Raw genomic sequence first — 26,003 nt, 5'->3', positions numbered from 1 at the left:
ACAAGTACGTGTTGTTTGTATAACATACACACAAGCACTTAATGGTGATCCAAAAGACATGACTAAAAACAGCTTCATCACTGACTGGTTGTTCTGTTTATTTTTTGTTTTGTTTTGAGCAACTCAGGACAATTCTGAGAGTGATCCACACTGAGATTTGCTAAAGAGAAAGTAGATATTTCTTTATAATCTTATGGAAACTTTCTTTCCAGTGACGTGACTATTATTTTTGTGCCTGGACATTCAGGGAAACCCTCTGTTGCTGAGCTAATCTTTCCTGGCATGCACGTTTCTGGCTAGACCCATTTGTATACAAATGCTTGCTAACATTAGAATTGGAGCTATGTCTTTATGCTGAGACTCCAAAACAAATTTAGTCAAAGAAAGCGTGTGAGTTTTATGTCACCACAAGCACCCTTGAATGTACTCTAAACTTACTTTACTCTAAATGTACTTTTTCATGAGTTAGTTTTCAAGAAATTGGATCCAGCCACCCACAGGTCTGAGCTGCGTCTCAATCCATTGTATTGATATGTTGTTTATTTAGGCTTGGTGCTGTTGGGAGTAAGGGAAGGCACTGCTCTCTAAAAGTAAACGTAACCAAAATTTGTACTTCATGAATTTTAAGGCCAAGGGAAAAAAAAAAGGCATTGTGCTCTTCTGTACTTCCCAGAAGCAGAGCATTTTCTTGACTTAATGCTTCTTTTGAGTCAGTGTCTGCAGCTGAATTTAGATTTCTTTTAGGAAAAGTAAACAGTCTACCTTAAACTATTTTCTTCAGTGAAATACTCCACCAGACTTGATAGAGTATTGAAATGGATAATTACCCTTAATGATAATAATTATCTTATTTCTAAACTAAGTATACTCAGTCTCCACTTGTAGTTGAGTACATTCCTGAGTCATTTACAAACTCTACCAGTATCTAGCCCCATATTCTGGGGGGAAGGAGGGAGTCACTGCTGAAAAACAAATTCTCCCAGTATTGACTTTCCATGTATAGGTAGACTTTGAGACATAACAGGCCCCTGGCTTTTAAGTCAGTTCATCTGTGCTAAACTTACTATGTAGCATTACAGTTTCATAGCTTCAACATCATGTAGAATTGCATCAAATGTCATACCAGAGTCTAAGTTTATCACACCAGCACTAATATATGTATTTACCAAACCATTAATCTCCTCAGAAAATATCTGGTCTCTATGCTGTTTAGTATCAGTTACTTACTTTAATACTTTATTAATTGAGTGAGATCTTCAATATTTTGGCAGGATTTTTGTCAGGATGACAGACTGCAATTACTTAGCTCACCCTGCTTAACTTCTTTAAAATGTCATCACTTTCCTACAACTTCCCACCCAACAGTTTGTTCAACATACAGACCAGTGCTTCAGGGCTTAGGAGAAAAAGCACGTTTTCCTTGAGTTGCTTTGCACTGTGAAAGTCACTTTCTTTGTCCAGCTGGCAGATCTTGAGACCAATGAAGAGCAAATGGGAATGAGTGGAATCAGGAGCTGGTCATGCTGTGAGCAGTTGAAGCCACTTGTGTGAGGCCAGTGGTGGGGGCTGAGGGTATAGATGTTGTGGCCACACTGGCCAGCCCTCAGCTCTTGGTAGCCCCATGGTGATTTTTCTATATTGCAGGCAATGACTTCAGAGCTGGGATGCTGGCATAGGATGGAGAGCCACCCCAGCACGTGGGCATCACAGGGAGCAGGTCAGGACTTCAAACTCCAGCCCGGAGGAGTGGAGACATCAATGTCTCCCTAGCACTGACAGCCAAATGGGGGCCTTTCTGAGGACATGGCACTTTCCTGGGCACCTTGCTGATGCTTTGGGAAAGTTTGCTCCAAGCTGACTTTCTCAGCTGCAGCTCATAGGCATGCAGCACTCCTGTGCCTTGCGCCTGGCATATGGGACATCCAAATGGGCCAGGCTTTGTCTTCCCATTAGTATGAGAGGATTAAAGCAGCTCTGTTCTTCCTCAGAGGGTAATTGTGAGGAGAAATGCATTGAAGATGTAGAAATGTCACAGTAATGAGGGCTGTATGAATGCATACTGAGGAAGGCAGAAACTAGCACACAACCAGAAGCTTATTGGGAAGAGTGGATGTGTCTAAGGAAAACAAGATTACCTAGCGTTGCAAGAGTAAGCATTAGAAATAGAGGATATTTTTTAACGCTGTGTAAACCAGCAGCTACAGGCTTTGACTGCTTCCACTGTGATTTCTTGCGCTTCTTTCTGAGTGCCTGGTGTGGACCACTGAGGAAGGGAACGGAGTTGTGTGAATTAGGGGTTACCTCTACATCAGCAACTCTTATTTCCTGTCACCAGTAACTACATGTAGGCTGTCAGGAGTCATATACACTATTCTGTTCCGAATGTATCTATTCTCCATGTAAAAATCCCGTGATAAATCATGAAGGAGCACATGCTACAAAGGCACACGAGAAGTGTTGCTTTAGACCCTTTCTCTGCCATTTGTCAGTCTCATTTGTTGTGCTGAAGAGCAGTCCAGTCTCACCATCTTGGTTTGCTCTGTGACTAGTTTGGTTGATTCTGCACTGGAGGAAGATGAGCCTACCAGTCCCATTTTGTATGATTGTATCTAATTGTATGTGGCATCTGCTGACGCATGTGTTTCGTTTGATTTCAGTGGAATGATTTTTGTTTCTCAGGGCAACATCAAGAGGGTAGAGTTGGCCCTAAGACTGCATGCTCCTTCATACAAACATTTTCTCATCTTTGAAATCCCCTCTCTTATGTTAGAAAATAACAATATTGAAATAATTCAGAAAATATCAGCTCATATCACAACACAATAAATAGTTCCATCTATACTGAAAGCTGACATCATGGTAAGAAAGCAGAAATTCTGTTGCTGAAGTGAACTCATTGTCAGAAGAGGATCCAGTAACCCTTAGTTCTACAAATCACTTGAAATCTCAGCTTTGTTTCTTTTCTCCTATTGAGGAAAACAAAACAAAACAGAACAACACACACACAAAAGAAGAGCAAACAAACAGAAACAAAGAAAAACACCCTCAGAGTCAATGTATGTATAGTAATTTGAAGTCAGTATTTGCTAGGCAAGTATGATCATAGTGATAGCATGTGCTGAAGGCTGATGCACCTGAGAAACGTGAGCACTTTATGCACCAAATGGTGAACTGCCTATAAATTATCAAGCTGATGGCTTGATTATTTTGATTGCTTCTTTATTGCACCAGGAGCTCTCACCTACTCTAAGATGCTCCTGCAGATTTCTCAGGATTAATGTTATCGGTTCTTCTATAATCATACCAGTGGAAAGAAGTGCACAGTAATTGTGTACTTCAGTATTTACCTAGCAAAGTATGTCAATGTTTATTCCTAAACATAGGATGCACAGAGGACGTCAGCCCACAATAAATGTGTGATGACATATTTTAGTTTGTACAGCTGTTTGTGATGTGTACAAAAAGTACAGAATATAGGATATATCTGATCATATAATTAGACTTAAAAAGTGCCTTTTGCTATATTTGATTCTCTTATCTGCTTTATGAACATGCAGATTTAGTTATTCCCATTAACTGATTTATTATTAAACTTCCTTTAGCAAGACACAAATTCTCATGGAGGTTACGTGACTGTGTACACTGGGGGAAGGGGCTCTTCCACCTCTGCAATAACCAGTACTGCTCTTGGCGTTGTCTGTTGTTCACCATCCTTCAAAAAAGGTGTCCCTTAAAGCATGGGGAAAAAGAATATAACTCTGGAAGAAAAGATTTGAGCTAAATGCCACCAGTATTACTTCTGATGTAAAATAGTGCTTGTTTTGAGTAGTATTAAATGCACAGTTCTAGCCCTAAGTTGAATAAGAAAAATGCAATAACAATTACTTATTCTTTCATGAGTTAACATTTCGTAAGGTTAACATTTCTTAAACATCGGACAATTTAATTGGAAGGAAGTTTGATAGCCACAGTCCTCTAAAAGCAATTAATAAATGTAATAAAATTCCTGTTCTTTTAAAACAAATTCCCCCTCCTTGCTCCAAGGTTACAATGATAGCGCCTGTGATACTGATTGGTAGGCACTGCTGCTGCTCCCCGATAAACCTCCCCTAATGAGGTTTGAAAGCCTACCCTTATCAGCATGACGTCTCTCTAAGACTAAGGCTGATGCAGCAGGAGATGGCAACTGTGGAGGGGGGAGAGTTTTCCTGCGGGTAGCAGAGCTGAGCCTTTCTCCTCTGTGCTGGGTGCCAGCCTGTGGACAACGCTGGAACAGAGAACTCGGCCATCTGGATATCATGGCAAGAAATATCTAGTACCAAGCAGGGAGATAGACTGCTTGAGGCAAAATAAATAAATAAATAAATGTCCTAAACATTAAATAACCTCTTCTTATATATCGGTTGACCTGGCATAGTGCTATTATATGGATGACTAAAGTGTATCTGATTATACACTACATATGTGGGAGAATTCATGCATTTTTCCACACTCTCTTTACAGCTCCCAAGTCTACCTTCTGCCCCACTGAAGAGACCTGGTGGCCAGGCCTGGTTATTATCATTGCAGTATGCTGTGCCACACTAGTGTTCCTCTTTGTAGTTGTCATCATTTGCTACAAAGCCATAAAAAGGTAAGACTACAGATGCTTTTAATATGTTCTGTGTAATGCAAACCCACAAAGACTGACCTAAGTCTTTGCTAACACCTTGGTTTCTTCAAAGGCATCCTAAAGGCAAAATGCAGACAGAGGCATCCTATGCTCAATGTTTTGGTTTTGTTTGGTGGTGGTGTGTTGTGTGTTTTTTTGTGAAAGTCTCTGTATGTACCTTTTCCTGCATGTGTAAAGGACAAAGTTCAATGCACAGCCATGGGCATGAGGAGGAGAAAAATAAATAAATATGGGACAGAGCCTCAATTTTCAGATTAATGTGAACTTTGATGAAGTTATAATGCTATAGGGTGCTGAGTAATGTCGATAGGTTTTTGTTTTAAAACGTACACGTGGGATGTGAGATTTTTGACCCAGACCCATCACTAATTTCAGCACTTCAAATTGATGCAAGCTATTCTAACCCAAACTCTAGGGTTGTTGGTGTAATTTTTCTTTCGGAGACTCTACGTCTTATTTATTCTTGCTTCAAAATGATCATCTACAGAATCAAATTCAAAACCTGCTTCCTTTAATTTGAAAGCCCATGTGAAGTCTATGTACAACACTTTGTGTAGCAACAATTTCAGCTCCCCTACCTCTCCCTCTGTGATAGATGTGCTTGCATAGATCCCAGGCACTTAGAAAGTATTGACTTCAGTTACACAGAAAAATGTCATAGGGGATCGTTTCTTTAACTAAAGATTTCAATTTTCTGGTAGAAAAAGTCAAAACTTGAAAATCTGTATGAAGACTCCAACTCTAAATCCAATAAATTGATTTAGAAAAGGAAGTACCTTGTGGGAAATGTATTCTCACAACTGGATGGAGTTTCTTAACTCCTCTATTGGTCTGAGTGCTGCTCTGAGGACACCCTACAGTTGTGTTTTCACTGAGTCACTGTTTCATAGAAGGGGGTCTCAGGCAGGGGTTGTAATACAGGTGGGTGACCGGGCTCACAGATAAGAGTGCAATATTCAACCCATAACTCTCAATAGATGCTGCAGTGACATCTGAGTCACAGGGTTTTTGGAGGGAAAAAAAAAAAAAAAAGGAAAAAAGAAAAAAAAAAAAAAGAAAGAAAATAGTTTTCATGAAAAAGTTATTTGCATTCAAAGCAAATGCAAGACTTTTGACAAGCCCCATCAGGGATATCACAATGGTGGAGCATTGCTCATACTTTCTGGTTGTCTGAAAAGATTATTCAGGATTTGAAGGACAGCATGTCCAAGAGCATCAAAAGAGAAGAATTTAAACAAGAAAGTCTGCATATACTATCTTATTAAATTCGCGTAAGTATTCTTGCTATACTAGCTTAGTTTAAATTAATGCTTATTGTTTTTGAGGAGTTGGTAAGCTTTCACTCTGTCTACTGCACTTCAAGAAAATCATCTATAGAGGACTGAAACTGGAGTCCTACTGGATTGGTAACAGTACAAAATTTCTTACTTGTAGTTCCTAATCTACCTAGGACTGTTCACAGTGGATTGTGGTTCAGTTCCAAGTGGGAAGTTGTATTTGTTTCAACATATTTGTTTCAACTATTGTATTTGTCTGCCTAATGCCAAATTGTGAATGATTTCTGCCAAGGTTGTAAAATATGCCTACGGGAGCAGTAACTCTCCAGGGCAACTTGTGCCTAGCAAGAAATTGCTCTTCAGATCTGCTCTCTGCTGCTGGTAGATGGGAGGTACGGAAAAGAAATTTAATCAGACAAATTTAGAGCTGCCTTGAAAAGGCTGTGGGAGTTCACATAAACAAGTCTCTCGTGTTTCACGTCAGTGAAGAATAATACATGTACTTGATGAAGACACCAGTTATTTGTCAGCAGTGTGAATATCAACATACAAGTCTGCAGCTTGAACTGGCATTAGGCTCAGAAAAAAATGACAATTCCTCTTAGATCTTATTGTTGACATTCACACTGCTGACAAATGCTAAGCTGAAAACTGCTCAGATGTGGGATGGACGGCTATAAAAGACAATCTTATTAATTATATTTTTACAGACTAACTAGAGCATTGCTTTTCATCAATGAGTCCTTTCTTAAACAACTCTGTCAAACGGATGCCCTGAAGTACCTGGCAGCCTCCCACAGTAGTTCAGGTTCCTTGAACCATTGTAAAGTGTATCTATTGATAAGCCCTAGGAAATAAGATAAGACACTTCACAAGAGAAGCATATCTGTCTTCAACACAAAGTATTATCACCTACTGTTGAGCTGAATTGGTTTTAACTAGTGTGAGAAATCCTCCACTCTATCTTTTGCAGTCTAGGGAAGGAGGGAGGGGGTTAATCTGGCTGATGCTGAAGCTGAGAGTCCCTCCAGCATGTTCCTGGCCCCAAGCTCTGTAACTGTGCTCTGACCCACCCTTTCTCACACCTCCATCCCACCAGCTCTCCTTTCCAGTCCTCCCAGGCTCCCATCCCTGTGCATCTCCTGGAAATGGGGCTTCTGTCATTGCAACATCTCCAACAGATCTGGCTCCCACCTCCAGGGCAGTGTGTCTGATTACCATCTAGATTGGATTAGAACTTTTATACGGCACAACCCTTGCTCTCCAAGGGAAGGCACACTCTCTTTGTTTCTTTTTAGAAAGCAAAACGCAGCCTGAAGACCCCACCTTTGCCCACCCTGCCTTTTTCTTACCTCTGGGTGAGGATAATATTGTGTCTCATCACTGAACAGCATCCCTTCCTTCTAGTGCCATGTCAGGCATGTCTACAGGTTTCAGAGGTGGCACATCTTCAGTTCCTGGTCGCTGAGAGGGCAGTGAGGGAGACCAGGAGAGTGGCAAGGTTTGATGAGAAGGGACTGTTTACAATGCCCATCACAAAATGACCCTCAAGCCCATCTCCTGCTCAGTTTCCCCTCTCTGAGACAGCTATCAAGCCATTTGCCCACATCTCAAGGGTGTCACCTAGGTTCATCACCCACTGTCTGGTGAGCAGTCGAAATGTGGAAGTGGCAAAAATTATTATCCAGTCAAATGCTCTGTAAAACCTTTCATGTCACACACCAGAATTTTTATTCAGGACTTTTTTTTACCTCTTCCTGAAGGAACCAGGGAAGGAGATCCACATCTTCACATCTGGAAACCTTCACTCTCATGAGAGCCTGCAGTACACATGGAAACTGGCTTGCCAGCAGCAGATAGTTCATTATCTTTTTTGGAGTATCAGAAAAATCATTTAAATTTTTTTGCCAGCCCATCAACTAAAAAAAGAGTTAAACCAAACTAAAAATACAAAGAACACACTGAACATGATCTCCTTGTAATATACACCTATCTGTGGGTAAAACTTGTACTATCATCCAATCTGTATTAAACTTTAGTACATATATATGGTATATATCTCCCAGTGACAAATTTGTAAGTATTATGAATAATGTATTGCAAATAACCTAACTGGAATAACTTGATAATGGGATTCCAGATTTCTCTGCTTGTTAGTCTTCCAAATAAAGTGGGGTTTACAGCCCACTTCAATGATTTTAATATCCTATTTAGCCGAAAGCATGAGTCTCAGCTTAATTAGCAGTATAAGCACTACAGAGATGCTGAAGAGTGAAATAATGGCAATTACCTGGTTTTGGAGGGTGTAGCAAGAGTTAAATATCTTAGCAAGAGAGTGCAGGCAGAGTTTTATTTCCACTGAGCTTGGATCTGTTGTATTAATCCCTCACTTTCATAAGAATCAAATTTGAAGTAGAAAGAAAAAGAAGAAAAATCCTATTGTGCTTAAGTTAAAATCTCATTTACTGGTTTCAAAGAGCCAGACCCAATCCAACTCTCTTCTGTCTGCTTTTCTATAGCAGCAAGAGAGGGAGAACCTGTCCTCAAGGTATCATAATTCAGCTCTATTTTGATTTGATCTGTTTAAAAAATGTTCATCCTGAGGTTGTTTGTTTTCCCTTGTGAAAGCTAAAACTTCAGCTTATCACCAATTTTTGACACTAAGCATTTTTGTCATAAAATACAACTTTGAGAATTGGTGCTTCTTTATATGAAATATCTACCAAATCCAAGCCAGCATGCTGTTATTTCCATCCCCATCTCTCCCCTGGAAATATTCAAATTCCCCAGTATGAAATGCTAATAAGAAATGCTGAAATCTATTCCTGTGTTTTCTCATCCATGAGGGCACTAATATCAAAATATCTCAATGAGCTTTAATACTCAGAGCACTGCCAGACTTTTGGGAAGATGCCTATGGGACAGCTCTTCAAAGGCTCTAAATTGCCTGTGTATGATGCTGGGGTCAGCAGAGTTGGGTGCTGCATGGCTTCTAAAGATGTATGCAGCTGCATAGATCAAGCACTCAAAGAGACTGCACGTGATGTTGTGTTGTGCTGCAGTGTGGTTATACACACGGTGACAGCATCCCCAGTTTTGCAGTAGAGGAACAGATAGCTTTTTTGGTCTTGGTGGCAGAGAGATATTTCCTCTTTAAAAAAATGTGAATTTTCTCTTAAGAAACTTTTCCAAGGCACATTAGAAAAAAAAAATAATCAAAGGATTGGCTGAATGTGTGGCACTTTGTGCAGGCAGTAATCAGAGTCTGTGACTCCTTTTGTTTGCAGATTTCTAGGACAGACATAACCACTGGCCAGGTCTCAGACCCATTATAGGCAGTGGGACTTCTCATTTCAGGGGTAAAGAAAGTGCTCTCACAGCTAGAGATTTCTGTAGCACATACCATGACTGAATGAGCATGTGAATTACTGGTTCCAAATCTGGACTACCTCAGGTATTTCTCCAGCATTTCTCCATCCAAAAATCTGCTGCCCTTTCTCTTCCCCTGGAATGCAGTCACCAAGAAGTAAAAGAAGGGGGTCCAAGGACAATTCATACTTTAGCACAGGCTGGGGGTAGCAATGTCATTTCAGTATTACATGGTTTATGGGCTGGACTTGGGCAAGAGCTCTATGGATGCAAGCAGCTCAAACAAATCTTCATTTGGCAAAAATCAGTGCAGCTTCTGAAACAATCTGTGGAGCTCTGTGCCTCTTAATCAGCTCTGGAGGTGGCTGCCTCCTGAGCTTTTTTCAACATCTACTTACCATGTAAGCACCTGAACCATGGTAAGACAGTAAGACTGGAGGGAAGTGGGAAGGAAACGCAGTAAAGAGGATTAACGAGGGTAGTTTGGTAAATAAACAGCTGAAACGGGGGAGAGAAGGACCTGCATTTTGTAATCCTATTTTTGCAGCTCACTGGTGTGTCAGTGTCTTGCTATGAGAGGAGTGAGATATTTACATAAAAGGGAAAAATAAATCCCTGGTTCTGTTTAATATTAAGATACTGGAGCCACCTCCCAGTTCTCGAAGGCAAGGGCAAAGCAAGCATCCAGGTCTCTGTGCCAGCTGATATGCAGGCCATGCAACCTGACAGGAGGTGTTTAGGATGCTTTCCAATATGCAAAAAACCTGTACTTAGTATCTCCAAAACATCCATACAGTCTGAGATGACCTGTGATCAGATCGTAGTGCCTAGGGATGCAACTCATTGGCTCTGCTGGGTTTTATGTAGGACGGATACCTCCGCTCCCAGCTGTACCACAGGGTTTGCTGACAGAGTCCTCTCGCTAAGTTGGCAGAGAAAGAAGGTTGATGATAGCAAAGTCTCACGTAATATATCTTTTATTCACTATTCTAACTTTGTCAAGCCACAACAGCTTTGTATGTGTCTCATAGCCTGAGAGAAAGGTGCCATAAATGCCTACATATGCACATCCTTAAATAGGTGGTGAGTTCACCTTCATATAACAATTAAATAGAAGAAAGCATTGTACTGAAATAAAATGACAGGCCATATTTACGCTGTCTTAAAATTCATTGCTCAGGTATTTTCTAGGGTACTCAACATTGCCCTGTGATTTATGGATGCCATGTACTGCACGACCTAATTTCAGTAGTTGGAGCAGGTTTCAGGAGGTTGGCTTTGTTTAACAAAATGAAGCAGGTGCTTACAAGGGGAAAAGTCTTTCTTTCTTTAAGAGGACAAAAAGTGGGAGTGAGAGCTGTGATGAGCCACTGTGTGTGACAAATGTGTCCCACGGTGCAGAGGTGCATGTCCTACCCGGAAGGCCATGGCCTTCTGCTTTTCCCCAGCACATTTTGTACCACTTGCACCCCCAAGAGCAAGGACAGTATAGTTCTCCATGTGGCCATCTCTTATGAGAAGCACTGAGGCTAAGCACAGTCTAGTTCGAAATTGTTATTTATTGCAACAAAACAATGTTTTTCAGTATGGGGAGAGAAGACAGAAGAAGGGCCCAGTCTACTTAGTTGCTGTAAAGTGGATAGCCGCAGTGTGATAGACAACGGACAGGTCAAGATGAATCAAGATTGCTGATCTCTTCTGTTCTCCCCAAAACATTAGACGGGTTTGCACTGAAATGGTGCCTTGACTTTCAGCAGATGGTTGGAAAGACCGTAATTACTCATTAGATGAAGTAGGATAGTTGGTGGAAGAGCTGGGTTAAAAAGTACAGATTGAGGGGAGGACACTCAAAGGGAAGAGGGTCTGTGGGAGCAGGTCTGTTTATCTTTGATGCACTTTCCTGATGTCAAATCAGTCTGGCACTGCAAAAGGGGTCAACCCCTAGGAAGTGCCTTTCAAAGGGCATATGGTCTTCATCAGAAAGGCCTGAGAATGTCACTAAGGACAGTCGAAAGAAAAACAAACTTCAAAATTCTGGAAGAGCAAAAAGACAGTCACATTGTAGCCTGAGTACCCTTTCTGCTGGCTGAATGTTGATGCTTATCAGTAACAGGTTTGGTGTCTACCACTGAGCACCTCTAACCACAGCCAACCTCCCTGTGTGTTGCCTACCCCCCTTCCAGTGGTGAATTTATTCCCATTCTGAGATGAGGCTGCAGATGATCTACAAACAACAACTGAAATATTATGAGCAACCAGTCGTGCTGCAGGAGATCCCATTTTTTAACCCTCAAGCAATGAGTTCATAGAATCGCAGAGTGGTTGTGGTTGGAAGGGATCACTTGAGATCATCTAGTCCAACCTATTGCTCTGGCAGGGTCAGTTAGAGCAGATTGCCCAGGACTGCGTCCATCCAGGTTTTGAGTATCTCCACAGAGATATCAATAGCTAACACTACTTATTAAGTGTAGTCCTATTTGATGAAATTTGGGTAAAAAGAAAAGCAGTTATTCTTCCAAAGAGCCCCAAGCCTGCATGTTGGTTGCTCAGCGATTTCCAGGCTAGCATATTTGAGACAAGCCGCTGAACAGCTTCAAAACTTGACCCACGCCCAGTGTTGTTGCCAGAGCTCAGCTGTATTCATCCTGATGACTCAATGGCACCACTGGGGATTTTGAAAAGGGGCACTCAAGTTAGTACAGTCCAATGATTTTTGGGTACATCAAGACAAAAAAAAGGTTGGCCTCATTTTTGAAGCAGAATACCAGAAGTATTGCTACTGCTTGTTAGCAGGTTCATTTGACAGATCAAGGACTGATGAGTGGGGTGGATAAAATAGCCTTTCATCTGGACAGAAGGCTGGGCCAAGCTGCATGGGCAGGGCTGTGCAGGAAAGTTTGCTTTGCTGTTGCCTGTGCACTATGTGTATTCATCAGGTAAGCAGGAGGCTCTGCTCTGGCGCTGTCAGTATGGGGTTTTTATAAGCAATGCATGTTTGCATAATTCTTACAGAGGAAGATTTCTCTGTCCATCTTTCTTTCATAAGTTATACCCAAGTGCATATTAGTAGGGAGAAGGTTTGCTGTCATAAATGATTAAAACATCCCCCTATTTCCTCAAAACAGGGATCATTAGAACCCTGCAGGAGGCTGGAGCCACCAATGTAAAACAAATTCCCCGAGCATTGCACAGAATACTCTCCAATGTATATTTTTTTCACTTACTCACTCCTAATTTGTGATGTACTGAAAAAGATGCCAACAGAAATCTGTAGACCATTATGGTCAATCCTGTGGTCATTTAACTTGTCACTTAACAGAAATGAGCCTGCCATTTTTCTGTTTTCTGCTGTGGATGAGGCTAGCACATCAAGTGGGCAGAAATCCTGCACTAGATGCAAGTATTTTACAGTAACTGCCTCAGCACAACTGATTTCACCTGTGTGATGCTCATGCTAGTCTGGTAGTACTGGCTGAAATATTTCTGAAATTCATCCCAGTGATATTCAAAGATATAGGCAGATACTGGAGCTTTGAAACCAACAGGAGATTTGTCAGTTTGGATGATTTTACAATGACTTCTCTATTATGTGGTGTTCTTCTTGAAGCCATAACCTCTGAAGTAATATGAATAAATATGAGATAGGGGTTTTAAATGGTGTTTTCACCTCCTCGTATGTTCTCTTCACCTATTAGTCTAAAAACTGACTTTAAACTAAGGACTCTTACATATTCAAAACCTCTCAAGGCAAAGAAATAAAGTTCAATTTCTTAAGAAATTCATTTACCTTTTAAATTTCCCCCTTTTCATGTTGACATGAGGGTGCTTGTGGCTGACCCCAATGCTGAAAACCGACAGCTGAGTCTGAAAGGCATCTGGGACAGTGTGCTGAGACATCTAGGGAAAGTTTTTGGCAGGGTTATTGGGGGCACCTGAGCTTAAGTCTGTATTTGTTACAGTCTGCGAAAACCCAGCAGCCTGGGTTGCCCAGCACAATCTGCTTTATGGTGCAGAGGAAATTGTACTCACGGCACTGCAGTAGGGTGGGAGTCAGTTGCTCTAGCTCCGTATCACCCAGAAATTCTCTCTGCACAAAAAGAATCCCCTAGGAACCTGCTGGGTGCCTTTATTGCTTTATCCTTTTCCTTCCCACAGAGGATTTGCAGTGTGTCTGGAGTCAAAGCAGCGGAGCCTGTTTTCTCCAGTGTCTGAACAGCCGCAGCTCCCCGTGGCTTCAGCAGACATGGCAGGTTTGCAGGAGCTCTAAAACCCCAAAAGTTAGAATGAGAAAGCCAGGGAAGCGTGGGCCTGATTCATCACTGTCACCCTACTTTTCTTTCTGAATAAGCCTACAGAATTTCAAGTCCCATCTATCTCCCTTTAACCAATTTACCAGGGTGGGAGTGCCAAGCCAGCCCAGCAGAAGGGAGGCTGTGGCTCTAGCATTTTCTGCCCCTCCTGGTATCCACCCCCTTGCTGCAGGACAAAAAGAGCCAGAAGAGCCAGGATTGTGCCCATCCACACACATGGGCATCATTGAACCCTCCCCAGGAGCACCCCAGCGGTTCCTCCACGGGCCCTGTGCCGTCCAAAGGCAGTCACACTGCATGGCTCCCCTCCTTCCTGTGGGGTTGCTGCCACAGAGCTGCACCACTGGGGTGCAGTGGGTGCAGACAGGGTCCCCCCGTACCCAGCTGCAGTCCTTCTTGGGCACACATTGATTGCTCGCAGCCACCCTTCAGCCCCTTGCTGTTCATGCAGCCACACGGCCTGGTTCCTGCTCCCTCTGCCCTTCCCTCTCCATACCCCAGTACTTACTGCTAAATATTTATAACACTCCCAAGTTGCTGAGCAGCACACTGATCCCCACTCGGACGAGCCTCCCCACGAGGGTGAGACATGCACTAGGTCAGCGTGGGCAGAGCTGGGGGTGGGAGAAGATGGCGTTTGCCTGGATGGCCCTTCTCTGCCACACGCCTGCTTCGTTCCTGCTGTGTTCCTGCAGCCAGTGGGTATGTGGTCACCCCTCCAGTATCACCAGGCTGGAGGATAGTGCTGCCAGTTTGTCCAGCTTGGAGCATCGTTGGCTAAACATCTATGTCAGATGGTGTTTTTGGAGTGGCCTGTTGTCGGAGCATCACAGCATCTATTGCCCAAGCTAATGACAGGTGATGGAGTGAAGCACAGAGAGAAGTGAAGGGTCTGATCCCAACTGTGTGCAAGTTAAGAGTGGGGAGACAGGGTCATTCCTCTTTCTAGCCTTTGCCTTAAACCATCCTTGCAAAGAGGCCCCAGATGTGGAGTATCCAATAGTGGAGTGTCTTCTTTGGTGTCTGCTTTTTGAGGCGGTGATGAGAAACGTCGTGAAAGACATTAATTTCCCCAAGCAGCAGTAACTGCACACAAACCTGGCTCTTTCCTTAGGTTGCTCTGGAGCCTGGGAGCCTTGTGCTCTTCTGAGTACAGAGACTGGCTGAACTCAAATCCTTCCTCAGAAATAGTCCCCACTTATAATTAGCTAAACCTACTTAGCTCCCAAACTACACAAACCCAGATCTTTGTGCAGACATTAAGGTGCATAGGACTTGCTGCTTGCAGTGCCCCTGCATGGGCTTGCCCAGTATCACACCTGGGGAACGGGAAGGCTGGGACCACTGTGTGCAGTCAGCTTGGTGGGTTTGTATTTTTCCTGCAAAGAGACAAGTCTGGCTCTGCAGACTTTTCTTCTTGATAGGAGAAATTTAGGAGCAGCTGCTTGGAAATCAGTGGTGTTACTCTAGCTGGTGGCAGGGACAGATTGCTTCAAATGCAAAGTGATCCAGAGTTGCAGAGGTCAGCTTACTTTACAAATTTTGTTTTTCTTCTCAACTCTTTGCATTTATTTGCCTTGCAAATACTCTTCTATTAAAGACATTTCTACAACAGAATTTTGGTTCACCTGCACAGAATGCAAGTAACAATTCTGTGAATCTCTGCTCAAATGACTGTGAAATTACAGTAGCCTTTTTCTTCTATATGGATCAAGTCCATCACACAAGTTGTTGCCCAAATTTGCAAGGGATCAAATAGCAAGGTAGCTATCTACATTCAGCAAAAAATCTGGTCACAAACTAGCACAGCAGATCAACTTTGTTTTGGGGATGGAAAAGTCCAGTGCCTAGAATGGCAATATCTGTAGTTTCTTGGATGGTGAGAGACATAATATCCTTCAGAGAAAGTGAAAGAGCAGTGGAGAGCAGCCCTTGCTCATCTCTCTCTGCCACCTTATTATTCTAGCCCCACATTTTTCCAGTACTGGTGGTCCCCCTGGCCTAGAGCATGGCACACCAACAGCCAGAGGTGGAGTGGGATTCCTGCACTGCCTCCTCCACTTCCCAAAGAGACGTCTTTTTGTAAGGACAAATTCCACATGGAAGCCCAGCTAAGTAATAGTTTATAAATAGCTTTTTTTTCTGGCCTCACTGTAGCTGAGCAGAGCAATTAGGTAGCTCTCATGTGTTGTTCAGTGTGTATGTTTAGATGTCTATAAAACAAGCAAGGTATTAATCAGGATTGATACAGCTGGGCACTTGAAAAGCATGTTTCTAAAGATTTCCTTAATGTTTGTTAAGCACAGAGGACAGAAAGAACTAAACAGTGATAAACATTGTTCTGTCTGCACCAGAAAGACTGGAGAATGTTATGGGACTAGGAGAAAGAAGGTCTTGAGTTTTGGCTTTCACTCATGGTTCTGTATTACCAGCAAGTTGTGGATGAGCAGAGCAGGGCTTTCTGCCTCCATGCCACAGCTGTGTGAACATGCATGGCTGAGTTCTTTGCGAGTCATGGAGAGCTCTCACAGGCATGCAGAAATCAAGGACCAAACCTCCATGTGTTCAGCTTCTGGACACAAAAGCCCACAGAGTGTGTACAGTCCATTTTGGGGGCAGCCTTCAATTTTTGTCCAACACTGCACAAGCCCCGTGATTTTGATTTTAGTGACACCAATATAACGCCAGCAATGCATCCAGTTTGTAGGATGTTCACAGAGGGGGTCTGGGAAATACTATTGTGCCTGAAATGGGGAACAAACAACAAAAAGAGCAAAATGGGAGAGTCTGCTGCTTTTCTTATCCAGCTGAACCTATTCCCAGCCATCACCCAGCCCTGGCTGATGATGTGAAGCAACCCAGCCCATTTCCAGCTCTGGCTATAGGTATTGCTGTGGTCACTGAGTGTCAGCCCCTGAGTAACTGAAGCCATGTGTGAAGTAGTCAGTATTTCAGCTTTGCTTCTTCAGCATGGCAGCCTGAACATCGTAGTAACATAGCACTGGAACAAGACCCTCAGGTCTCCCTGTGTGACCCCAGTATTGTGAGCAATGTGGCATTTGATCTCTTCCATAAACATATCAGTCTCTTTCTTGAAGCCATGTTGTTTTCCCTCAGTCCCTGCTCCTTCCTCCAGCAATCCCTACTCAAACCATTATTCTTCTGAGGGCAAGAAACTTGTTTGCATCTCCAGCCTAAATTTACCTGTGTCTACTTCCCATTTCTTCTTTTAAGTAACTTTTTTCCAGTATTCCTTAAAACCAATCCCATCTCCTCTTTTCATTAGACTAAATAGTTCAAATTTTGTTGTCTTCCATGAGAAATTTGAGCTGGCTGCTCTCTTAAAACTATATACTAGCTTAGGCAGACCCTGCCTAACACAACAGAGTTACTAACAGCCCCAGTTATCAGCGTGCTATATGCATATAGACAGTATCAGGCAGTTTCTGCATTGCTTGATTGTGGTTTTGGCCATCTTCCAGATGTGTTTTGGCTTTGTTAGAAGCAGGGTGCCTTCATTCCATGCATTAAACCTCTCTTCTTTCTTTTTTCCATTTAGTGGCTTTTTGCCAGGCTGAAAGGCCAGCAACATGAGCTCATTGTTTCACATTAGGCCCATTCATTTTATTTCCTTTTGTCATCAAAACATATCGATGATGTATTCTGCACTGAAAACACCCAATGGATAACATCAGCTGTCATATCCCTCCAGTCAATAAAACCTTTTAAAGACCATTATAGGGAGCACAAAGAATGAGGGGTGACTGAAAGTACTTTTTATCAATTACCTCAGTTAATAGTCCAATAATAAAGCTGCTTCTCTTCCTTAAGATAGGTTTTGTGTAGGTGATAAGTAAGGAGCATAATTTTGAAGCTAGTTTAATTGAAGGCTGAGTAGGAAATGTGATTACATCACTTTAGTCTCCCAGGGACAGATCTTTCTTTGTTGCCTCATAAAAAATCTTGCTCAAGTCCACCAAAGCCTGTGGAATTACTTTGACTTTGCACTACCAAAAATAAATGAGGACTAAACTCCACTTCTTAAATTTCATGTGTGTCTCAGCAATCTACTGCAATTACTTCCAATCTGAACAGGCCAAATCCTCCCTTCAGATAGACTCAGAGTGACTTCAGCAGGCTGGGGTAGGTACACCTCTGCTGCAAAAGATCTGCCCACTGCATTTTAGAGTCCAACAGCCTCTAAGTGCTGATGAACAGCTGCAGAGTGGCTCTGTATGGAAATGGTTTTCCCTGAGAGAAGCACTCAGCAAAGGCTAGACATTCAATCTGAGCACAGTGAGAGGGATCTGACTATCACAGGGGAGAGTGAAACAACCCCAAAATGGAAATCACCCACATGCCTGCGGAGCTCACTTAAATATACTCCAGAAATTGGTCAGCTAAAAATGGCTGTGAGGGAGAGCTGAGACAGCTGTAAATTGCGGGCTTGAAAATGCTCCTGTGAATATCCAGAAAACAAAAAACTCTGCTTAGGAAATGGTATATTGGGGCTAGATCAAAGCCTATTGATGCAACATGACTGACAGTGCTGTGAAAGAGACTTTTCTGGTTTGTATACTGGTTCTAGCTCATGCACTTGTACAGATCTCCCCTTCTGCACGTAGGAGACTAATTGAGTAACATGTCCAGATGGAGATGCTTTTTAATATAACTGTAAAACATTTGCTCTGTACGTGGGAAGTAGCTGAACTAGTAACCTCTTCCTATGACTAATGAGTAGTATGCTGCTTGTTTTCTGGACAGACTGATGGTCCACATATGGCTGTTAGCTAATTTAATAGAGAAAAACTAAGGTTTCAAAGAATGTCCTTCTTAGAAGAAGCCTTAGGGCTTCTTCTTTGATTTCTATCTTTATATTGACAAATAAAAAATATCCAGATTGAACTTTTCTGATCCCTTTGAGACAGACAAATGGAAGTCAGAATGTGACTCCCTTTCCATGAGTCTGAAAACAATCTCCAGAGAAGTGGCCTTCCCGTTTATTGGGAGACACAGTGCCTGTATGGCCAGGCCACAGCACCAGGCTGGCCAGCCCGGGTTAGTCACAAGGCAAGGCACATGGTGGGTGGCTGCACACAAGCTTTCTAGATTCGACAGCTGTGTCCCAGAAAGCAACTTTCTTCAGAGCATTGAGTCTCTCTAGCAGGGGTCCTGCTCACAAAACAGTCTTAGAAAGCAAGTTTGCTTCTCCCACCAGTTGCTATTATGGGAACTGATTCATCTCTGGTAGCTGATGCCCAGCATGAATCAAACTGCTGTTTGATGAACGCCCACAGTGCTGAGATGTAAACACCCTCCATTCACTTACTTTGCATTCTTATAAGTATTCAGGTTACTGAGACAGATGGTCTACTAACTGTGTACAAAATTTATTCCTCCATTCCTACCTGTATCTGCTAAATAAGGATTTTTTGAAGTGTGACAGTAGTCCACACATCATCCTGTCTGGGCTTCCAGCAACGAAGTCTTGCCAAGAGCTCTAAGCATAGCTGCCACAGGTATTGTTAACATCCGAGTCTGGGAGGAGTGAAACTGAGTGAAAATATAGTTACCAGCTATGTACCCCATTTCAACTCAAGAAGATGCTGCTACAGTTGGATCACTAGTGGTACCTAGACAGCTTGGATATAGTACACTGAAGACCCATGAGGATAGACCAATCCTATAAAAGCAAATGGATGTGTTGTATGAGAGCCAATTTTACTGAAAATCATTAATTTTTATGTGTTGATAGCTAATTAAATATTTATCCTTATAGAGAGTAGCTTTGAAGTCATTGCACGTACAAGTGATATATCTCGACTCCCTGGTATGCCTCTTCCCTTCTGTCGCTTTGCCCTGGGGAGCAACAGGCATACACACAACCAGTCACCAACAACACAGGAGGGGCTCATGAGTCATGGTGTCCCTTGTGGTAGAACAGGTCTCCAGCTGTTTATTTTGCCCTGTAGAACTTCTTAAGTGCATTTTACAATTTTGTACCACTATTCAGGAAAGACTTGTACTGTGGTCTTCTGAGCTTCTTCTACTGTGGTCTCCTCTCCTCAAACAACACACAGCAGGGAGGGCAAAGTGGCTTTTCTTCCTCTGACTGCTTTTTAAAAGGAAAATTATGTTCTATTCCCATTTTGTAAGAAGCAGAGTAGACATTTCCCTCAGCAAATCCCAAGCAGAGGCAGGCATTCTGGCAGTGCTAAGTAGAGCATCAGAGCCCCAGCAGGAGATGAATTTAAGATTCCTACATTGTTCTGCTGCCAGCCCAAAGTCAACCGCTCTTAGCTGGGCTGCGTTTCCCTGGGATCCATCCTTCCTGAATGCTGCCTATGGGGCAACAGCATTCAACAGAGACATTGCAATGGAGGCAGGCAGTAGAAAACTAGCAGGGTTCAGGCTTCTTATGAAGTCACTTTTTAATTCTATAATCTCATCCCTTCAAAGCACAAAATAACTTGAAAAGTATGAGCATGTGGATTGGGATGTGTCTTTTAAACTCCATTGCAGTTTACTCTTTTGGAGAAAGCTTCTATTCCAATTTCTAGGTGATCTGATTCTCCTCAATGCTTCAAATGGCTATGAACAACAAGACATAATAAAGTCCTGATTAAATAAACAGTTTGCTAATCATTTGATTGATTTTCTCTAAAAACTCGTGTTTTTTTTTTTTAATGTGTGCAAATGAGACAAATGAGAACAAACCCTCCCATAGTACACTACCAGCAGAACTGCATTACAAGCATAGACCTACATCTATGCCGAATTTACACCAGCAGCAAAAGCTAGGAGGGAGGGTTTGGTCAAACATGCCAGCTGAGTTTTGTGAGTAGACAGGATCATGTGCCCCAAACTGTGTTTCCTTGTCCTGGTTTCAGCTGGAATAGAGTTAATTTTCTTCATAGCGGCTGGTATGATGCTGTGTTTTGGACTTAGGATGGGAATAATGCTGATAGCACAGAATCACAGAGGTTGGAAGGAACCTCTGGAGATCATCTAGTCCAATTCCCCTGCCAAGCAGGGTCACCTACAGCACATTGCACAGGATTGTATCCAGTCTGGTTTTGAGTATCTCCAGAGAGGGAGGCTCCACATCCTTCCTGGGCAACCTGTTCCAGTGCTCTATCACCCTCACAGCAAAGAAGTTTTTCCTCATATTCAGCTGGAACTTCCCGTGTTTCCATTTGTTCCCAATGCCTTTTATCCTGTTGCTGGGCACCACTGAAAAGAGTCTGGTCCCATGCTCTTGAGACCGTCCCTTCAGATATTTACACATTGATAAGATTCTCTCTTAGCATTCTTCATGCTAAACAGTCCCAGGTCTCTCAGCCTCTCCTCATATGGCAGATGCTCCAGTCCCCTGATCATCTTAGTTGCCCTCCTCTGGACTTGCTCCAGTAGTTCAATAGCACTCTGGTACTGGGGAGTCCTGAACTGGACACAATAGTCCAGGTGAGGCCTCACCAGGGCTGAGTAGAGAGGCAGCATCACCTCCCTTGACCTGACTCTTCCTAATGCGGCCCCATGATACCATTGGCCTTCTTGGCTACTAGGGCACATGGCTGGCTGGTGGTTAACTTCTTGGCCACCAGGATTCCCGGGGGGGGACATCACTAGCTGCAGGCCTCCAACTGGATTCTGCACTGCTGATCACAGCCCTCTGAGCTCTGCTACCCAGCCTGTTCTCAATCCTCCTCACTGTCCACTCATCCACCCCACACTTTCCGAGCTTGGTTATGAGAATGTTGTGGGAGAAAACACTGTCAAAAGCCTTGCTGAAGTCAAGGTAGACAATATCCACTGATATTCTCCCATCTACCCAGCCTGTCATCCCATCATAGAAGGCTATCAGATTAGCTAAGCATGATTTCCCCTTGGTGAATCCATGCCAACTACTCCTGATTACCTTCTTGTCCTCCACGTGCTAACACCAATGTTTCAGTACTTGCAGAGCAGTGCTTACGGAGAGCCAAGGACTTTTCTGCTTCTCATGCTACCCAGCCTGCTGGCTGGGGGTGCTGGAAGGGGACTCAGCCAGGACAGGTGATCCAGGCTGACCACAGGGATATCCCATGCCATATGGCATCATGCTGAACAATAAAACTGGGGGGTAGGGGGTAGCCAGAGGGGGTAAGCCACTGCTTGGGGATAGCCTGGGCATCAGTCAGCAGGTGGTAAGCAATTGTATTGTTCATATTTTGTTTTGTATTTTCATTATTATTATTATAGTATTATTATTATTTTCCCTTCCTTTTCTGTTCTACTAAACTGTCTTTATCTCAACCCACATTTTTAACTTTTTCCAATTTCTCTCCCCCATACCACTGAGGGGGGAGTAAGTGAATGTCTCTGTGGTGCTTAGCTGCCTGCCAGGTTAAAACACAGACTTTCTCTAAGAGCTTTCCTAAAGACAAAAACCTACAAATTCTGTTTGACTGTGCATTGTTACATTGACCTTTACACAGGACTGCAGAGAGCTGGTACAAGCCAATATGAATTTCCTTGACAAATGAGATTTATCATTAAATGTGATCAGAACCTCATCAGAAATGGAAGCTTAACTTGGGAAATGCACTATTAAATGGCTGTTTGATGCTTTCTTGATTTTAGGACTCATGCAAATTAATGCATACATGGTGGAGAGCTCGTTATGGACTCAGATGCATCATTTCAGGCGTGTACTAAGCAGTGCAGAGTTGCATTTACTTTTCATTCACAGATGTTTTGCATGAAGAGTGCACCAATTTGCTTGCTAAACATCAAAGCATGATGTGTAGCAAATCATACTGTAAATCAGTGCAAACCACTTAGCAAACAGCCTGTTTCACCTGCCACCAAGTGAGTACGCCAGATATGAATAGTTCCCTGCTCATTCCCTCACTAATTCAACCCATCCCTCCCTGCCAGTGAAGAGCAACCTTGAAATAAAAATGCATAAATGCAGGGCCACAGCATTTAATCTGAAAGGGCTTGGAATCCTACATATAGGAAGATCATGCATAACCTGCTTATCAGGCTCAAAATAGGGTAATAGGGTTCTCCTTGGTGTATAAGAGGAAAACTGTATACTGTGATCACAACAGCCAACAAAATCTGAGGGGAAAAAAGAGGAGGTAGTGATACACAGAGCTGGCAACACTGAAAGAGCTAGTGCTCTAATGCCAAAGCATGGTTTAAAAATCACAAAATACCAGAAAGATTCTAGGATTCTATATAAATAAACACCTCAGATTGCCATTTCATTGAGACCCAAGACAGTTGCTCTGTTTTACTCACACTGACCCTGAGTAGTCGATAAAGCAGAGGAGGATGTTGGGGCTGCAGAGACAGTAGAACCCCAATAAAATCTCCATTCTGCTATTTTCAGGCTCTGAAAAAAAATAAGTTCTGGTTCATTCTAGTGTAGGTCATACAATATCACAGGCAGCCTCTTCAGAAGGGTCTCACTGTCGGAGGACAGTCTCCAAACAAACAAATCTCCAGGCAGGGGAGGTAAAAGAGCTCCTGGAGACCAGAAACAGAAATCAAAAAAGGGGAAGAAGGGAAACAGAGCAGAGTTTCAGGAGGACTAAACTTTCTTTTCTCTTGGCCATTCTTGAAATCACTTCTAGGAGAAAAAAAAAAAAAAAAAAAAAAAAAAAAAAAAAAAAAACATGAGAGGAAGATAATTCTTGAGGAAAGAAAGAGGCCAGGCAGGAAATGAAAGGGGGAGGGGGGAGGGGGGAGGTAGGGCAGAAACACATAGGACAGCAAAATAAAGAAAGAAGGGGTAAACAGGAGAAATGAGGGGAATATTACCTCTGCATTTCTGCTGAGAGATGTGGTGGAGTGGATCGGTGCTTTATAATGGTATGAAAGACAGAGCCTCAGGATCTCGTGTCAGATATAGGCAGGCATGGCATGTTAGCAGCTGAAAAGGGGTTCAGTAGAGTTCTTAGGCTCGCCTTCCCTTCCATTTTCATTCTCTAACAGCTGAAACCACAGCTAATATTAACAAGCCTTAACCCTTACCAGGGAGTAAGATACCATAGTCAGAGTTATCTTCTTCAACATTACAAGAAAAACAATTTTATCTTCCTGTTGTCATTCTCCATAAACCTTTCACTAATGCCTTTATCTGCTGAAATTAAATGTGCTTAACTATTTTTATTGATTGATGTTTGCATTGTTAAATAATGCCAAGAACATTAGCAGAAAATGTTGCATTATATGTGTGTATGTAGTGTTCTTTTTGCTCTTACAAGCATCTTGAACTCAAGGCACTAATGGATGAGGTATCTACATGGAAAGCACAGAGCTTTTGCCTCTTACTGTGTATAAAACTTTGTCTTTAAATAAAGGCCATGCCACTTTTGAGGAGAGAAATTGTGGAGGAAACAATCCATGATGTAACAAGGTCTGTTATAGGACTTATGCTCAGGTCTTCCCTTTCAGAGTCACTTTAAAATCCCAAAGGAGATGCTTTCACTCAGTGATTTGCAGATTTTTGTTGGTTTTCTGCACTTGCTGAGCATTTGCTGAATTGCCTCACGATTAGCATTGTTGGATCTAGAGAGTGTTACCAAATGGTGCCAATGACCACTAAATACAAAGGGAAATGCTTCAGTGATTGGTGTTGGGGGACTGGCAGATCATAGCAGGAACTGTGTTTTCAGTCACTAGCTTCAACACCTAGATGGACTTCTCTGTCTGAACTAGTTAACTAGGCCTCCTTCACAAGCCATATGGAGAAACGGGAATGCCTCTGACATATTTTGGGTATCCACTTATGATCAGAATCATGTTTTAAAAGTATCTCTTTCTGTCCACTGACTGTGAAGAGAGTCTAGCCTGGCCACCACAGATGTACATATTGACACCTGCTCAGACAAGTCCTCTCCTAGTGACTGAACACAGTGGTTTTATAATGACTGCTGGGTGAGCTGGGTCCTCAGTGAACACGACTGGCCATCATCACAGTTTGAATGATGTGGCACTTCAAGGCAAAAGGCCCAGGAGTTGCCCCAGGCAGAGCCTCAGCCAGTGCCTGCGCTCCAGGGATAAACGTGGCAGTGGAGAGCTGGGAACATACATGGCCCCATGCAGGAGGGCTCTCCAGGCAGCTTTCATTTCATTCAACACACACACCAGTATCTATACATAAGCTGACATGAGGAGACCAACAGCCCAGCATGTGGCTTAGGACCAGACCCCTCACCTTCCAGCTGAATCATAAGGTTTGACAAAATTTAACTGCTGATTTGACCTGTGCTCAGAAAGGGAAAATAGAGGAAATATTCACTGTTATAATGTACTTTAAATTTCCTTGATTTTCTGTATTGACAATGTTTATCTGTGTCCTTTCTTCTCCCCCCACCCTACCTATACATCACTGAACCTGGGATCACCTAAGGAAACCCATGAGAAAAGAAGAGAACGGAACCAGTCGGGCTGAATATGCAATGACCTCCTCCCAAAACAACAAAACAGTTGACAACAGTGCGGTCGTATAATCCCTGAAACCCCACTGAGGTGCAGGAGGTGGTAAACTTTTAAAGCACACGCATGGAGTATGCAAGGTGGGTGAAATAAGGCACCAAAAGGGGCTCTGTGGCCACGGACTTCATTTCAGAAATAGCGCACGCATCAGTGACTAAGAAGAGAAAAGCAGGCTGCTCTTCAGGCTTGCTGCTTCTCCAAGGGAGGATAAATTCACCTGTCCAGGCTGCCCAGAGAAAAGGCAACACAAAGGCATAGGCATCGCATGCTGCACGTCGTGAAAGCAACATCACGATGTCTCCTGCTTCCTCTCCACCCACTGTTTAGTTTGAACTGGGTGCCCACAAAAAGCTCCTTAAATAGGGTCTTTCAAGGAGAAGGTGATCTGCCAGAGTGGCAGCAGTTTATTATAAATGTGTCTGAGGGTCAAGGGTGGGAGCTGTCACCTACATGCTTCGCCAGCCCGTGCAGTGTTTTCACCTAGAACCTAGCAGCTTTGTATCCTTATACTTCACTCATTCTTATCATTTTTATTACTTCATTATTAAAAAGGGGAAAAAAAAATCTGTTAAGCCATCAAGGAACCAAAAGTTGGATGAACTTGTGACTGAACTTGTGACCAGGAAATTCATCTGCGGTCCGGTGACTATGCAATTTCCAAGGCTGAAGACTTTTCAGGCAAAAGAAATCAATTTTAGCATTTTATTTTAGCAATTAGCATTGCTAATGAAAGAGAGATATTATTAAGAGGTGCTTTGAACATTATTACTTTACAGTTAGCCTCCTTTTCCACATCACATCCTTTTTATCTTTTAAAAAGTCCCTCCTTTGTGAAAGTCTACACATTTCCCTGTGTTTGCATCACACTGATTCGCCAGGGAAACC

The 26,003-nt window shown here is 42.8% G+C and overlaps 1 protein-coding gene across 1 annotated transcript in view; it reads left to right on the top strand.

The window, feature by feature from the left end:
* The window catches only part of PRIMA1 (proline rich membrane anchor 1), a gene marked incomplete at both ends in the record, with an annotated part of 48,397 nt that extends 23,265 nt beyond the window's left edge, over positions 1 to 25,132 (top strand). The window contains 2 exons of the mRNA XM_084287036.1: positions 4,504 to 4,633; positions 25,033 to 25,132. Of these exons, the coding sequence (XP_084143162.1) occupies positions 4,504 to 4,633; positions 25,033 to 25,132 (230 nt within the window). The remainder of the gene's footprint in view (positions 1 to 4,503; positions 4,634 to 25,032) is intronic.
* Positions 25,133 to 26,003: the final 871 nt, after the last annotated feature.

This window comes from Netta rufina (assembly GCF_964035555.1).
Source record: "Netta rufina genome assembly, chromosome: 5".
In the NCBI taxonomy this organism is placed as follows: Eukaryota; Metazoa; Chordata; class Aves; order Anseriformes; family Anatidae; genus Netta; species Netta rufina.
The sequence above is the reverse complement of the archived record's forward strand: the minus strand, read 5'-3'. Positions and strand labels throughout refer to the sequence as shown.